This window comes from Rhinolophus ferrumequinum, chromosome 24, assembly GCF_004115265.2.
Source record: "Rhinolophus ferrumequinum isolate MPI-CBG mRhiFer1 chromosome 24, mRhiFer1_v1.p, whole genome shotgun sequence".
Taxonomy (NCBI): Eukaryota; Metazoa; Chordata; class Mammalia; order Chiroptera; family Rhinolophidae; genus Rhinolophus; species Rhinolophus ferrumequinum.
Window position 1 is genome coordinate 37,506,493 of NC_046307.1, and position 17,796 is coordinate 37,524,288.

The 17,796-nt window shown below is 36.6% G+C and overlaps 1 protein-coding gene across 3 annotated transcripts in view; it reads left to right on the forward strand.

The window, feature by feature from the left end:
- The window catches only part of RANBP17 (RAN binding protein 17), a 254,298-nt gene that overhangs the window by 153,100 nt on the left and 83,402 nt on the right, over positions 1 to 17,796 (forward strand). For all 3 annotated transcript variants that reach the window (XM_033096303.1, XM_033096305.1, XM_033096306.1), the window contains 3 exons: positions 5,566 to 5,625; positions 13,384 to 13,457; positions 14,433 to 14,513. In XM_033096303.1, the coding sequence (XP_032952194.1) occupies positions 5,566 to 5,625; positions 13,384 to 13,457; positions 14,433 to 14,513 (215 nt within the window). The remainder of the gene's footprint in view (positions 1 to 5,565; positions 5,626 to 13,383; positions 13,458 to 14,432; positions 14,514 to 17,796) is intronic.

Consider the following 17,796-nt stretch of genomic DNA (forward strand, 5'->3'; position numbering starts at 1 on the left):
CATTTGTACATAGATAAACCAGAAAGACAAACTACAGAGCTTACTTTCATAAAGTAAGGCTTTTAGGCAGTTCTGTGGATATGTGAAAATTATATCTTTTAAAAGAAAGATTATAACTAAGCAAGACATGTTTGATATGAATATTTCTCAAATAACCAAGTTTCTGTATCTTTTTAAAAATACAAAATATATTAAGGAACAGACTTGTGGCATTTTTGCCTTACATCCAGTGATCTTGATTTTATAATTTGTTCTAAGTAATTGCTAGGAGCTATGATTTTTAAAAGACTGCCTGATGCCAGGAACAAAAATTAGGGGGACAAAAAGACATTTTCTTAGGTCTCAGTGTTCACTGAGTAAAGTTTAACCCTGATTAGAGCATCTCTTAATACCTTTTGGATGCATAAAACAATTTATCAAAACATGTTTTAAAATAAATTTTGGAAGATTTTTAGAAAAAATAGCATAAGAGCAAATAGCATAAGAGTCGTTTGTTAGAAAGGCTTTTATTTTATATCACATCGACATTTGTGAATCACTTTATTTTTTTCCCTGTCTGCTATTTGGTAAAAGTCCACAATTTGCCAAAATGGTTAATAGGACACAAATATAGACATTGCATGGGATGTACCATGTAAATGTAAACCTTTGTAGTTACATGTTTTTGTAGCAAGAGAATTGTTTTAAAAGGCATGTAATTTATTAGCTATCGGTAGCTTCTTTATTGCCTTGCCGCGCTGCAGTAATAAATAAAAGAAAGTGAACTGATTTTACAAATGGCACACAAGGTGCACATTTTGTGGGGAAAAAGTCTTTTTTTAAAGAATTGGCATTAAATCCTTTTTTTGTGATGACAAAGAGGCTAAGAGTGCAAACTGTATTTTCTGTTTATCGAAAACAGTCTTTTTTTCTCGGGGGCATTTTTTCCTATGATCATCAAGGGATTTCAAAAGCAATAAAGTGTGGAATCATTGTTCGACTTGAACAGTATTAAAACTTAGGTTTTAATTTCAGTGAAGTAATAAGATTTGAACCTGTCTCACATTACAGCACTGTAAGGCATTTAGCAATTGTATTTTAAAAGAGGTTTTTAAGATGCAGCTCACTAGTAAGCTGACTGTCTGTCAGTAATTAATAGTTTCTCCTCAGCGTAGGCTGTTGTGATCAGACCAAGAAATATCTGGGTTTTTAGTAACACATTATGATAATTGTGAGTGTTTATTTCTAATTAGTCTAAATGTCTAATAATTTTCAGCTCCTCTGCCTGCTTAAAATAAAAAAGAGTAATGTTTAAAGCTACAGTGTATCTTTGGGCTTTTAAAAATATCAATGTACATGTACATATTTCAATAAGCTTTACATGTCAGTTGACTTATTCATTAACCAAGTATTTTATCCTTCAATGTCATTTTATAGTTTTTAGACATCATTTGTATATGTAAAAAATGTTGCCAGATACAGTAAAATATGTACAGCTAAACCCAAACTGACAATCTGTATTCTTTAACACTCAACATTGAAACTTAGCTTTGCTTCTCCAAAAAGCCTTTAAAATATGAGCATTTCTATCAGATCAATGTGGCAACATACTTGCTGATGAAAGATTGTATTTAGCATTTTGAATTGCTATTGAAAATAATTGCCTCTACAAAAGGAAACATCTGTACGGTAGTGTATGGTTAAAGCTGCCATCAATTTTTAACATTTGAGGGTTGAGCTATGACCTTTTATGATGACTGTGAACAGTAACTGCCTCCATTAGCCATAAGTTTTGTTTCTTTATTTTAGTAGATGGCCTAGACTGTAAATATTAGAGAATCTAAAATAAATCAACATATTATCCTAAGGATACAAAATGTAAGAGCTATTTGTGGTTGGGAACCTTTGACAGATAGTTGGGATGAAGCAGATGATTGCCTGCCTCGCGTATCTGGTCTCCATAGCTATGCCTGCAGGCAGTTTAGTGCTATGGTTGTATATTGATGTCAGGGTTAGCACTGAGTGGCTAGCAGTGACAGATGTCTATAATTACAGGCAATGCTTCCAGTATTTCTGAAAAGCCAGCCTATGTTGAACAATTATCTTATTTCTGCCTTGCCAAAGAGCATGTTCCAATTGCTAGTATTAGCATTGGTGAATAGAACGCTTCATCTGCTGCCTTGGGACAGATGTGGGAAAAGCACTCGGTTATAAAACACAAATGCAAAATATTTTCTCAACATTTTGAATTAGTTAAGTTCAGTGTTTTCCTAATTTTTATCTCCCATAATGTTTCTGTGGAAGGAATCTTGAAATATAAAAGCACATTTGGCATCCTTATTGGGATTTTGTTTTCCCCGAGGCCCGTGTGGCTCCCCAGTGCCAGGTTCCCTTTACTGAATAGATGTTTTTAAGCAAAGTTGGCTGTGAAGCAGCCTTCTCCAATGTGAATTACATTTTCTGATTGATTCACATTACAGAATTGGAAATGCATTTCCGTGAACAATCTCTCACACATTTTCATCAGGAAAATTATAAAATGATAGTGCTGAAATGTGCAAAGCACCTTAGTATACTGGTGGCTTTACATTTGCAGAGAATCGCAATTTTCAATTTTTGTTTTAACCCTTTCTTTTTAGCCTTCGATCATTTATTCTCCAAGTGTTTATGAGCACTTCCTTCCACGACCCACCATGGTCCACTTGCCTGACACCGGAGAACTGTGCTCATGCATGATGGTCCCTTTTTTTCTGGCCATGTGCATTTAGAGTCACGGGCTGTAATGCCACGCTCCCCAGCAGATGCCGCGCCTTACGCGGTGCTCTCCAGCCTTAGCATTCCTGAAGCTCCCGAAGTTCTCGGCACTGGCTACTACAACACTGTTCACGCTATAACTTAGGAATTCTCTATTTTCAGGTAACGTAGAGTGAGAAATGCCTAGGAAGTATCATTTGAGAGTGTTTTCTCTGCAACCTTCAATTAACCTGTATTGGGCTTCTCCTTCGTGTGCTCAACCATTTTGTGACATTACTCATTACAGTTTCTCATTTAGTCTTCTCAGCAGTTGCCTCCTTGGTAGGTATGATTATCTTCACCTTACAGAACATGGAATAGATTTCAGGAAAGTTAAAAACTTGTTCAGTGGCAGACCCAGGTTTTCAACCAAATCATCTTACTCTAAACGCCAGTGTGCTTCCCACTGTACCACGTTGCCTATGTGTGTGTGGACTTAGACGTTGGTCTCGGCGTGCTCAGCTTTAAGTGTAATGATTGGTAAGACCAACATCACAAGTTTCATCCCCCTATTTGCTGTTTTATTTATCAAGGAAAACATTTATCTCTACAACCATTGGTTGGACCTCTAGTCCTGGCTAGCCATCAGTCACAGGAGAACTAAGCTAGATCCTAGATATTTGATGTAATCCATCCTACTCACTCATAAGCCAACTGTCTGTACCTCAACCCATAGTCTAGTGTCCGAGATCAACATTATATTTATATATGAAAGCCATTCCCTTCCTGTTCTTACTGAGCCTATCACAGAAAAACTTTTTTTTTTTAATTGAGGTCACACATTGTGTAAGTTCCAGGTGTCCAACATTATAATCCAATATCCTTACGCCCTACTGCGTGCTGACCACCATCACCATATATTTGACCCTTTGCAAAAAACGCTTGATAATTTAAACTAATGATGGTGTTCTGAAACCCCTTGTCTGTGTGCATTCATTTAGCAAAGAAAACTGGGAGCATTGGGTGGAGTCACTGATCTGAATTGGAAAGAGTTGGATGATAATTTATTGGACACAGGGATGTAAATTATCTATTTAACCCAGCGAGTTGAGAACTTAACCTGGAGACAAGAAACGCATTTGTGATGACTCCAAAAAGGAGGATGAGGGCTTTAAAATTGTGAACTTAGGTGATGTACATAATATAGCATGTGATGGCAATAATAATAGCTCACACTTATGGAAATTATACTAAATGCCATGACTGTTGTAAGTGCTTTGCATAAATTAACTACTTTAATCCTCTCAGAAATTCTGTAAATTAGGTCCTGCTCTTATCTTCTTTTTATATTTGAGAAAACTAAGGTTTAGAGGGTAAGGAAGTTGTTCAAAATCACTCAGTAAGTGGTGGAATCCAACTAGTGTTGGGCTTCAGAATCTATCCTTAATGACTTCGCTAGACAACCTCCTAACTTGTGATATTACTTCTTGTGATATTATTCTTTCTATTTTACAAATGAAGAAACTGAGACTGTGAGAGGCTAAATAATTTAACCAGGATTATAGAGTTAAGTCATGCAAGGCTAACAAGTAGCAGAGACTCACTCTAAATGCTGTGTGCATTGCACTACGCATACATTTTGTGTTGAAGTTATCTAAATTATATACACAATTACCTTGCTCCTTTCTGTCTTCCTAACTGAGACAAGAATCTGATTCCTTGCCAACTGTGTATTGTCTTGGTCCAAGACATGGGCTTCTGCATATGTTGTAGCTGTTTTTCACCATGGAAGTGTTCACTGGGGAGACGAGGCTGAGAGCAGGCCTCGGCCTGCTGCTGCAGATACTGCCCACTCAGACGGCTGGGTGTTAGTGTTTGAGGGCGTGAATGGGCCATCTGACCCATTGCATTGGCGCTAAGTTAAGGTTGTCACTAGCTAGGCTAGTGTGAGAGGCAGAAATTAAAAGAAAAACAAGATTTTTGAGTACAATTTGAGAATATAATGAAAGAAACCAGCTGATTTGACAGAGTCATGAAAATATGGATGATGTCATTGACACCCCCTTTTCCATTCCCTGGCCACTATTCTTCTACACCTTATATCAAGTTGTTCTTCCAAGAGTGATAAAGAGTTGAGTATCTTTTAGGAGGAAGGCACAGAAGCTCTCTTGGATGTAAGAAATGGGGCGTGTTTCAGAGAGGCCATGTGGAGGCAGAAATAGAATAATATTAACAGAAAACATGTATGAATAAAATAAAGACATTAGAAGCGGAAATGGGGACCTGGTGAAAGTCTTAACACCCACTGTAACTATAATTTGGTATGGTTTTGGAGAATCGGGAGGAGAGGATGTGTGTAAGAATTAGATTAGGTGGTGGAGGGCTCAGTATGATCACTTACGTTGGGACTGAGTACAGGAATGATTTCTGTTTGTTAAAGATGTACTTTTACTCATCCAAAGGTGACGTGGCTTCCTTACACCGTTAGCCCCCCTCGCCACACTTGCATAATGTGAGTGCCTCATGGGAAATGACAGATTCTTAAAAATAGTTCTGTCAAGTATTATTTATAATTGGTTCTTTTTTAAGCCTATCCTTTAGTAATTGGTTTCTTCCATTATTCCTTGGAGCAAACCCACTGTAATCCATATAACCACATCCAAGCTTTGAACAGCAGTTTACCAGGCCTCTGCTCGTGGCCTCCAGAATAAAATCTAAGTCCCAAGGACGTTTTAAGTGACAGCCACAAAGGTCCTGAGCCACATTGTCCCTGTATCTGAAGTTGGGAAGACCTTCAGCTCTTCCCTTATCCCTGACGCCAGGTGGCAGGTCCCTAAACTCTGTGCTTTTTAGGTTGTACGCCTGAGGAGTGATGTGTCCAGAGTTCCAGAGAAGTCTTGGAAAATAGTGAAGGTGAGTTGGGTTGCCGGCTCTCATGGTGGATCACCAATCGTATGCCTGTCTCACCACAGCCCCAGAGTCTTCGTACTAAAATGGGCACATGCTTGCTGTGCCAAGGGAGGGGTACGTTGTCTTGTTTCTCTTTCCATGCACTGAGTAATCCCGCAGTGTGCGTGTTTGGTAACCAGAGGTTCACTAGTCAGCTAATAAGCAGTATGAAAATGCAAAGACTCTGTTTAGCATGATTGCACACCGTGAAAGCAGCCTGTGTTTCTTGATCAGAGCGTTGCAAAGTGGCCAATTCTAACCATTTATTCATACCTGAAAGGAGAAAGTTTTCTGTGGCTACAATGACTGGCATCTATTATTGAACAGTATGGAACACATGTATCCCTTGTGCCAGAATATGTCTCTGGCTAACACCTTTAAGCGGTATGGGGGATTACCATAAACAAAACCTTTTATTCCCGATTCCCCACCTCTACCATCACCCTCTCACAGACCTCATCCAGCATCAGCTTCCTTGCTCCAAAATCTAATCATCTCATCTTACAAATTGGCTGTTGCAAAAAATTATAAATAAAATGCCCCTTGGTCTCAAAACCTTCTACAGAATTAGCCAAGCCGTCCTCCAATAGCCTTGCATCATGGCCATGGTTAGCTTCTCGTTGTACATCTTGGGAAGAGAATATATTTACCCAGGGCTTTACCACAGAAGACTAGTTTAACAGAAGCTTGGCCCCAGACACGGAGGGAGTTGGCAGCCAGCAGGAGCAAAGCTGTGTCAGGACAAATGTACACTCCCCATCTTCTCTAGTTGGCTTTCAGCTGGTGGCACCACAGGAGTCTTCTATGGGCTGTGTATCCTGTGACCAATAACTGGTGCCCTCCACCCGGGTCCCTCTTGGCTGGCGAAGGCCTGTCGGGAGACATTAGGTTCATGCTGCTGGAGATCCTTAGTCAGTGGCTCCCTGAAGGAAAATGAGGCAAACAGCCAGCTTCTGTTGAACAGGTGGTAGTTAGACCTTAGATCTGGTCGGGGGTGGGAGGGAAAGAACCTCTCCAAAATTACCAGTGTTGCTGGTTTTCATACTGTACCTGTACTCCTCTTCCTAATAAATGATTATTTGGACGTTAATCCAAAAATGTCTCTGGCAGCATCTGGAGCCCTTCCTTAGCAGTCTGGATTTGGGCCCAAGTTAGGGATGGAAACCCCACTGGGGTGCAAGCAAAAGAGGAAGCATGTTCTTAGCCATGCATCAGTGGAGGCCCCTACTGGGAGAGGGGATTATCACAAGGCAGCAGGCAGCCCTGCACCCAGCCTGCTGAGTTCATGCTTTGTGCCACAGGATGTGGAGCGAAGGAAATGAGAGGCCAAAGTGGTGGCTCCAAGTTTTCTTATACAATGGCTTATTCAAGCAGATCGAAAATGCCTCTTAAGAGATTTGTTAGGTACATGTCCCCTCAGCAAGATGGCCACCACAGATGGTGGGTTCAGATTTTCTAATTGAAATAAATACTTAGCATGCATGTTTATTTTATACTTCCATGGCCAGATTCTCTTTATCAGATGCCACTCTGTGTTCCGCTGAACATGGCAAGCCGCTTCCTAAACTTCTCCCACTTGGTTTCCAACATATATTGTGGTTGTAAAATTAAATTCTGGCAAAAGTGGTGTTTTTTTTAACCTAATTTTGGTCCTGTATACTGTGATGTTATTTTAAATGATATGGAAAAAATTAGTCAACCACGATTGGTGTGGATCTAGTCAGCATCATTGAGTTTGTGTGTTTAATATGCAGCAACGATGTTTGTACCAGTGATTCTCTTGGTGTGGGTATAAGTTAATTGTGATGATCATGTTATATTCTGCTTGAAACATTAATGAACGAGCTCAGTATCTTTATTTCCAAATGATTTACCTCTTAAGTCATTAAATGCTCTATTAGTTCCCTCTGACACCTCTTTTTCTCCTCCCTCCCTTACCATTCACTCTAATGGGTCTGTCTCATAGAAAGTACAGCACTGACCTGAAGGGCACTTGAAGCCTGAGACAAAAATATGGAAATCAATTTCTTATTCATCATAAATGAGTTCACACTCGGTCCCAAAATTCTTTTTCTAAAGATTCATTCTTGCATTATATCAGATCCTTTCTGGTGATTGGTGGTGTTTTGCCAAATTAAAGCCAATTGAAAATCTTGATTGATAAGTCATTTCAATAGATTGAAGCAATGCTTTAAAATTCACAACAATTATAGAGTTTTTCATTTTTTTTATAATTTTGTCGTACCAATTTTGTATTATTGGGTGTAAATTTTTGAGAATAAATTGGTTCGGGAAAGTATATCATCTGATGGCAGAATACTTTGTTGTTGATTTCACAGCACTGCTAATTTTCTGCACTGAGCCTGCTTACAAAAGCTCTTTCAGAAGTTATAACATCTTAAACATTTATAGAAGGCCTAAGGGTATTAACTTACTGTAATTTTCTGAAGATTCATTATCCAAAATCTTAATTCATTATAACATCTCTTATGAAAACCTATAGAACTAGTTTTTCTCTTATTTTCTTATTTGCACAGAATGAGCGATTCATTGTTCTTTTTAATTTGTTTCATGTGGTGCTTTTGAGTACATTTCATAGAGGGCTGTTATTGAATTTCTGTGACTGTCATTATATACCCATACAACCTTTAGGAACTAATATTCTGTGTTTCCCAGTTCTGTAATCTACTTCAAATTTGAGGATTGACATAATTAGTTTCTTCAAAGTTATAACCAGCATGTTAGAGAAACACTGCAGATACTCAAGACCAAGGATTAGGATTGGAAATAGAAAGTAATTTAAAAAATTATCACAGTGCATGCTTTTTATTCTTTATTAAATTTCCAACTCAAAATCTTATTGCTATTTGTATGTTTATTCTCTTGTCTGGTTTTCTTATCTTGTCTGGCTTCTTTTTTAAAAACCAGATATAAGATCATTTAGGCTGCCTGCATATGGCCAGGCAATATCTATCATTTGGTCCGTTAAAAAGTTAGAGAAGTGGTGAACACACAATGAGATATATAGATGATGTATTACAGAATTGTACACCTGAAACCTATGTAACTTTACTAACCATTGTCACCAATGGTTGAACAGAACCTATAAACTTGAACAGAAAAAAAAATTAGGGAAGTGTTAGGTCTTTGAAGTGTTATGTACATATCCAAATGCTCTTTTCTGAAAATTCAAAGAACCTGCACAGTAAAATAGAGATAAGAAAACAAACATATTGAAACAGTTTTTTAGGAGCATGCCTTCACAAGTTTATAATAATGGTAATTTCTTACATTTCTAACAACTTCCTGTATTAGAGTAGAAAGAATTTGGTTTGGTATCATGAAATTTTGAAGATTTATGCCTTTAACAAATGCCATTTTTGACCGAGAGTAGAGTGTGTTAACAGGCTATGTATGTAAAGATTTCAAAGTTAATACAAATTTTAAGGGTTTTTTGTTTGTTTGTTTGTTTGTTTATGCCATTGTGAAAATCTTCAAGGTAAGCACCTCTTCCCTTTCTGTTAGTTTTTTTATTTAACGAATCTTCTCTTGAAACATCTAAGATAACCAACTTACTGATATTTTGTGGCATCTGGCTTTATACTCTGATTAGACAAGCCTTCCTTACTACAAGATTAAAAGTAAATTTCACTCCATTTTCTTCTTGTAAAAAAAAAAAAGAAAGGAAGGAAGAAAGAAAGAGAAAGAAAGAAAGAAAAGATAATGGCTGACAATTTTGGCACCTACTCTGAGAAAGGTCCATGAAATGGATAGGGAGGGAAGCAGCATTTGTCCAGCACTAAATGCCAGGCTCTGTGTCAGATATCATCACTTCTTCTTCCCAAAAGCCCATCAAGTAGGTGTTGTTATTATTATTATTCTTTTTTACAGATAGGAAACCAAGATTCAGAGACTTTAAGTAAGACCTAGTCAGTGGTAGACCCAGGATGCAAATACAGATCTCTTTGGGACCAAAGCCTGTGCTTTTTCTATGTTGCTAAGTTTATCAAGATGGTGTTCTAAGTATTTCTGGAGATGTAAAAAGAAATAGACGTTTTCCCTGCCCTCAGGCAACACAAGCTTAAAATAATGGAGGAAATAGTAGAGCACGTGCCTGAAATAGTGAAGGAAAATGAATTTTCCATATTCACATGGAAACTTAATACTAAAACAAGACCTATTCTGTTATATCATATGAGTAGTGCCACTGACAGGCTGGCAACCATTGATGCCCTGAGTATTCAAAGGAGGAGAGCTCTTCTTACTGAATCTACAGGAAGAGCTGCTTCCAGAAAGGTTATTTAAGCCTTAAAACCACATCTTTTTAAATAAAATTTTACCAGTGGTCACCTCTAGTGAGTGGCATTTTGGGTATAGTACATTTACAGAAAAAAAAAAAGTTCTGTGTAAAAAAAAAAACAACAGTCCTTATATGAGTTGTTTTCCTTTTGTTAAAAAATTACAAAGGAAATGGAATCAGCCAAAATGTGCATTTTAACATTTATTCTCTTCAGTCCTTTAACAAACATTTGTTGAGTATTAGGCATGGGAGTTAAAAGCCAGAGCATCATCTCTGCCCTCAGAGAGCGTGTAGTCTAATAGAGAAGCACAGGCATATTAAAACAGAAGAGAGGGCGGCAGGCACAGGCTGCCGGGTGGGCATCTCTGTTGATGTGAAACACATAACCACAGACATAACCATTTATTCAACTTCACTGTATCCTTCAGAGAAAGGTGGGCAGTACAAATGGGCTAGTCTCTTACTGCTTAGATCTTCGCTTATTTTTCACTGTGATCAAATTATCTTAATTGATTCTGAAATGAAAGATCAGGAATATATGAACTATAGTGAGTTTTTCCTCTCCTTGCATTCCTATGCCAACTTCTGTATCCTTCTTTAAAATGACTGTCATAATGTAGTGTCTTCTGGCTGTCATAAAAATTATTTTGAGCAAAGTGATAGAAGTTTAAGAACATATCAAAAACCCCTGAATATTGTATTAGAATTTTTCCTGTAGAAAGCTTCATTGACTTGTGACTTGTGATAAACAATTTTGAAGATATTTCCTCACTGGACAAATTACTTCCCACCCCTAAATTATGTGTCTATGGCATAATTAAATTCCAAATGTTTGAAGACATTTTTGTATTATCTGCGTGTTGTCTGAATGATAAGGTGCCTTGGAAAATGTGAGACAGTCTTTTAAAAGAAATGCAGTAATCATACATTGATTTTAAATGACCCTGTCACACGTGAAAACAAATCAGATTGTTGCTCTTAATGAGCTTTTCAATTTACTATTCAGTAGATCAGATAAGTGGATTTAAGAGGTAATGATCCTGTTTAGTACTCAAGCTTGACTGTCAGATCCTGGTAGTGGAGAGAAATCCTTAGGGACAAAAGCGTTGACACAGTTCTAGATGGGATAATGGGAATCAAAGCTAATGGATGATAAAAGGAATGGTGCAAGTTACAAGGATAATTGTGGATTAAAGCACTGCCATGTGTCAATGTTGACTGTTTTTTTCCTGGTATCTTATTGGGTCAAATCTGATGCTTTGAGAAACTGTTTTGACAGCAGAGCACAACAGACTCGCCTGCCTAATTTTCTCCTTTCTTGAATGCCAGGGACACAACAGAAAACTTCCTTGTAAGAACTATCAATAAAAATAATATTTTCCAATGTTAAAATGTCTTCAATGTTTAAAAATCACATTTTAGTTATTTTTATTATTCAATGTGGCATGGGAAAAATCAAAATTAGATTAATCCTGAGCTTTGCCATAAAAATAGCATTTATAAAGTCTTGAAAGTGCAAAAATTGATTTAAAAAAAAGTAGTGTAGTAGGGGAGATGGGTACCCAAACAATTGCGACGTGCAAAGTACCATGATAGAGGAATGGACCAGATGCTGTGGGGACACAAAGGAGCGTTCAACTCACTATTCATGGGAAGGCGTCAGAGGAGATGACTTTTGAATGGGAATCAAGGGAAGAAGAGGAAGAAGGCCTATTTGGGCAAAATGAACCGCACATGAACTCAGAGAGATCTGAAATTGCATGAGAAGCCTCAGTTATCCAACAGCATTTCATTGTGGCTTCCGGTTGAGGGAAGTAGTAGGAGATGAGAAGTAGGTTAGGGTCAAGGTGTGAAGGGCCTTATATGCCATTAGTCGTAACAATATCAAATTTTCCAAGGGACCCAGTTCATTCCCACCCGTGAGAGAGATTCAGGATCACCGTGAGATGGGGGAACGTCCCTTCCTATGGACCATTCTTCCTTTGAGCCTTCTGCATGCTTCAAGGTTTTTGATCATGGAGGATTGGTGGTAACTAACTTCCCTAGGTTCTCTCTTCCGAGCTTTGTCTTTTCCTCAGACATCTTACAAATGCAGTGATAGCTTCAGTCTTCTAAGAGAGGAAGGCCTACTCTCATGAGCAGAGTCACAGATACACTAATTGAGATGCTTTTCTGTAGGGCTCAGAAGTTAGCAGAAGAGGCAACAGGAATTTCCATCTTGATCTTCCTTTCTTTCTCTGTCTCCCCCTCTGATCGACTCTACCAGCCTAAGGAGCTTTTGGTCACAGGACTTAGGTTGAAAGCCTGGAACACAGGCTTCTGGTTTGAGTAGTGTTACAATCCAAATACAAGCCTCTGCGGTGAACAGCTTTCCTTCCTCGTATAACCCGATAACTGTGGGTGCCCTGTGATTTCTTTCTCATCTTCATGACCTGTGGCAGTATATCAAGCTATTTGTTTACATGTGAAAAACAAAAGGCAGAGGGAGTGAAAGCTAAGTTGCCATACCATAGGCAATAGGCAGATCCAGAAAAAGTGAGAAAACACAATCACAGGGGATCGAATCACTAAAGAGAAATCCCATCCAGCTGGTGTCTGGCAGGGATAACCTGGAATCACACCAGAGCATCAGGGAGTATGGAGGTGTCAACCCACCTCTCGGCTTTGCCAGGCTATGAGGGAGTATTCCATTGGCTGCCAGTGGCATTTCCCCACTTGAAGTGGGATACGTGTTTATAAGCTCAAATGTGGCTTGGGTTGGGACTGAAGTGTTGTACCCCAAACTCTGCAACCGACACTCCCTAATTGGAAGCTAAGTGGATCCCCAGGCACTGATGTACTCAGCAGAGAATTCCTGAGCCTGGGATTTCAGTTCCAGCATGGAAAGTAAGACCTGTCTCTGTTTTGGGGGAGCTTAACTGAGAGATATTAGAGGAGAATTTCTATAAATTTTATTAACTTCCTTTAATTTTGAAATCCTTTTTTTTTTTAATAATTGCCTAACATCATCCTGGTTTATTGGATGGTTTACTAAAATCTGGAAGGGATGGAAATGTTTTAAATGTTGGAGCTTTTTATTGAAGCACCCGCTTTCCAGCCGCTTACACATACTCCATCTTTGAGAAAGGGGTGGTTTTACCACTTCGAGGAAAAAAAGTTACCTAGTGTGCTGGGAGTAAAATGAGTATGTGAGTGTGGGTGCATGTGTATTTCAAAATATAAGAGAAGCGCTTCCTCAAAAAAAAGAGGATAAATTTTAAAATTCTAAGCATTTTTAAAAGTCCTTCATTTGCTCTCCTCACTCACTGCCTGCTTCAGTGTGAATGCAGCAATTCATTAAATCTTCCATTTGTTCAATCTGATAGTCTTTTGCAAATATATGCTAATGATAAAGCTGTTAACAATCCAGTGTTTTCACTCAGGTATATGCCCGAATGTCAGAAGTCTTAGGAATAACAGATGACAACCATGTTCTGGAAACATTCATGACGAAAATGTGAGTTCCTGCTTTGGTTCTTTGATTTTTCTTTTGTTGGTGTTGGTTTGAATCTAATAGATCTTTTTCCTCTGTTTAAATCTCTTCGTTAATATTAATTTTTAAGAAAAGACTTTAAAAATAATGCTCTAGTTCGTAGCATGGTAGCATGCTTCTTACTTGAAACTTAGTTTCTCATATTTAAAGTTCACCATTTAGAAGATACTGTTATTTGTCAAGGTATCCATGCAGTTGCAGCATGCAACATCAAAACTTGTTTTTTACAAGTTTACAGACTTTGACTCTTCAGGTCAGTTGGGCAGCAATTTTTTTTTTTTAATTAAAAAGAAAATACCCAATTTCAAAAACCAACTGAAGAGATTATTGCAAATTGGAATCACTGAGAGAGGTTTGATTGCCTCTGGCTGTCAGAGACATTCATGGAAGCTGAATTATCTTTATAATATTAGAATTAACTAGTTTCTAGTCATAGACATAACTCAGTACACTTAGCCTAAACTTGTATAACTCCACTTGGCATCCCACTTTATCTGTGTAACAGACAAGACAGCAGTGCCTTCCCTACAGAGAACAAAGCTGGATAAACAATCATGATCACAACAAGTGAGTTTTGGAGCCACAAGTTGGGTGGCTCGTTTCTTGGCAAGTAACTGTGAGCCTCTATTTGACTTCCTTTGTAAGTCCTGCTGTCACTCCCTAATATGTTTGTTTTAGATACAAACTTAATATTTCTCCCGTGAAAGACTTAGGCAACTTTTGATTTACGAAACTAAATTTATAGAATTATACACCATTTGGAGAGCAGTGTTCATTGTACACTGATTGTATATAATTTTGAATGTGCTATAAAAATAATTGAAAGTGTTCCACTGGTATTTTGTGATTTAGCTCATCTAACTTGAATGTATGTGTGTTTCTATGTTCTCCCTATACAAGCAGATAACTTATAATTAAAAACTTCTTTTTCGTATTTAGTGTTACAAACCTTAAATACTGGGGAAGATGTGAGCCTATAATTTCAAGGACTCTTCAGTTCCTAAATGATCTGTCTGTTGGATATCCTTTTTACTATATATCTACTTTAGAGAGAGAGAGATAGAGAGAGAGAGAGAGAGCCTGACGAGTGTATTCTACTGACCAGGTATTTTCCTTGTTTATAATTTTTGCAACTTTGTTTTTTTTAATAAAATACCTTTCATCTAGCCTTATCTGTAAATGCATGTTTTTAGAAGATTTATATTAGTTACATACTGTACTATAAAGCATTTATTCAGTCACAATGAATTTATATGGATATGTAGATTCATAACTAGTTAAAGTTATATTTATAGCCATCCAGGTTAACAAGTTGTTACATAAGAAAGTATTCAACCACATGTGTTTTAGTTTATGATTTTTCATAATTGTCGAGAAGTTCTTGTTTTAAAAGAAAGCATAACTAATTTTAAGATCAAAATGTTCTAAAAATAATTACCTTATAAAAACTGAATTCCTAACTGTAAATATATCTTCAGTATTCTAGTCTTCTTCAATTGAAAAGAATATTATTTTCATTAGTTATGAGGCACAAAGGAATAATAGGAAGAAAATTTTAAGTTTTTTCAACACTTCTTCGATTATCGGCTCCATCAAATCAACATCTTATTTACTCTAAAATAAGATTACCCATTAAACATTAAATGTGTGGTTTTCTCTCATTAGCAGATTTTTTAAATCTAAAACCAGAATCACTCTTTCTTATTAGGTTATAATTGATAATACTATCATATTTCTACCAATAAGAGAGAAGCATGTATATTGTCTTTTATGTGTTAGCTATTTTATATATATATATATATATATATATATATATATATATATATATATATATATATAGGAGTTGTGAAAAATAAATGTTCATTTATTTAATCACTAAGATTAGCTGTTATTTTAATATGAGGACAACATTCTGAAAATGGGTGGCATTGGATAGAAATCTTTAATGTAGGCTCACTTCAGGAATATGTTTGTATTAGTTAACTTTAAAATTGTGTTCCTTGGCAAACCATAAAAGATTTTCAAAGTATTAGACACCCACTTTTGTGCTGGAATTTAATATGCAACTTTTTATTGGAAAATAATCGTCCTTGTCTGGCAAAATCCACCATGCAATATTTCTGTTAGTAGGTATAATGCAATAAAGACAGGGAGGGCTATTTATCACTACAAATTTTGAGGATTTCAGGATTCTTTTTATTATTTTAATATATTTCTTTGATATTAAATCAGAAAAATGATAAATTACACCTGTCCAGGCTGTTTTTCCTTTTTACTGGAAAGTGATGTACAACCCAATTCCAGTGGTCATTTTGGCTTTTTAAGATATGTATTTTTTTCTTATTAAAAAAAATGCAACCTGTATTTTTTTTTTAATAATAATGGTGAAATACTCTTTATTTCAAACATATGAAGTGGTTTATAAGTACTTCCTAGTATTGCAAACTCTGGCCTTTTCACAATGAATTACTTTGAGAGCATATTATCTGGAAAGAAGCCTATGTTATTTTATAGCATGTATCTATTGTTTAGATTCACCCTATTTTTTAAGTTGAAATTGAAATCTAATATAAAATTAATTTGATTTGTATTCTTTTTAGTATAATTTGCATAATGCCTAATTTATTTGTGTCTGCTCTTTAAGATCCTTTTCCTATCACCTTATATTTTATATATATTCTTCATTATAACCTTTCATTTTACAAGCTGTTTATTGCTTTTGAGTACTTCTTGAAGTTAATAAAAAATCATATTTTCAGAAAGCTAATTAGATAAAAGTTTAAAAGCTATAACATTTCAAACTAAGGGATACGAATGGTTTCAACCTGGGTACATTGATTTATATTTTTTAACAATTATTTCAGGTTTGCATATTTAGAAATATATATTAGCTCAATTTGATTTCAGTGCTCAGTTATTTGAATTATAAATCATTATGTCCCTTCTAGCTGATCAGTCATGAAATATCTTCGAATTCATTTACATAATGGAATATGTGAGTGGTGTATCTATTTCAGTGCAGTTGCTGGTTACCTAATGCATATTTTGTTGTTTCCAATCGATTTCTTTATTCGAATGTATTTTTAAATTCTGATTTTAAAGCTTTACCTTATTTCATTGTTAAAAATAAGATGGTATTCTTCAGCAATAGAAACAGTTATGCCAAATAAAAATTATCATCAATTGTCCCCATTAATGTAAATCTGTTTATACCGGATTTAAAATATATGTATTTAAAATATTAGTAACAAATAAATGGAAAAGCATGTTATTTTACTATAAAGTTATTAAATGTTCCTTATGACTTTACAATGCATATCTTCAGATACTGTTGGTGTTTGTTTTTTTCTACTTTTATCTCCTTTAGAGTGAATCTTATTCGGTGTTTATGGTGCTCAAAGCCAGTTTCTGAACTTTCGTGTTCTTGTATCTGACCACTTGTTTGGAAATTGAAATTGTGAAAGACTCCCCTTTTTAGGAAGCGCTAAAAACGCCTCCTGTTTACTGGCCCTACGGCCGTAGTGGCAGACTTGACTAATCATCAGAATCACTGGAGCTCGAGTTAAAATCCAAATTGCTAGACCTCACCTCCAGAGTTTATATTTTAGGACATGTTAGACTGAGGCCTGAAAATTTGCATTTTCAGCAAGTCTCAGGTGGTGCTGCTGTCTCAGGGACCATCCTCTGAGGACTTCTGCCTTAAGATAATGAGAAAACAGAACGGGATGTTCTCAGAAGTCAGGTATTTCTCCCACAGATGCTTCTCCAAAGGACTTTGTCTTCATTCGGAAAATGCAGACCTGGCATTTTTAGAGGCCGTCCAGTTCCCTAAATAATAACGTATGTGAGGAGTCTGCTATTACCTGAAGTCCCTGGCTTTTTAACCCGAGAGCCTGTTGCATTTTACCCCACAGTTTCTGTTTGCCAGATTGGAAGTTTTCCAAATTGTTCAAACTATTGTAATTTTCAGATCTCATGGCCTTTTTGAGAAAAAGTTTATGTTTTCCCATCAAATTCTTTACACGGGGTATATAAAATACATTTAGCAAATACATCTGAGTAACGTTTTAATATACTCTTTAAATTTCTAAGACTGATTTTCAAGAATTCTAGATTTCAAATAGCTTTTTCTGACATGCACAGAGTTGAAATGGCTGTGTCGTGGGGTGGCCCTCCAGGGTCAGGTTTGAGGATCCTTCTCCTTCTTTGAAATGTTTTCCAGTCAGAAATTTTGGTTTTTGTCTAACTGGGAAAGGGATGATATTGTTCAAATGATTAGAACAAGGAAGCTGCTGAGAAAGCT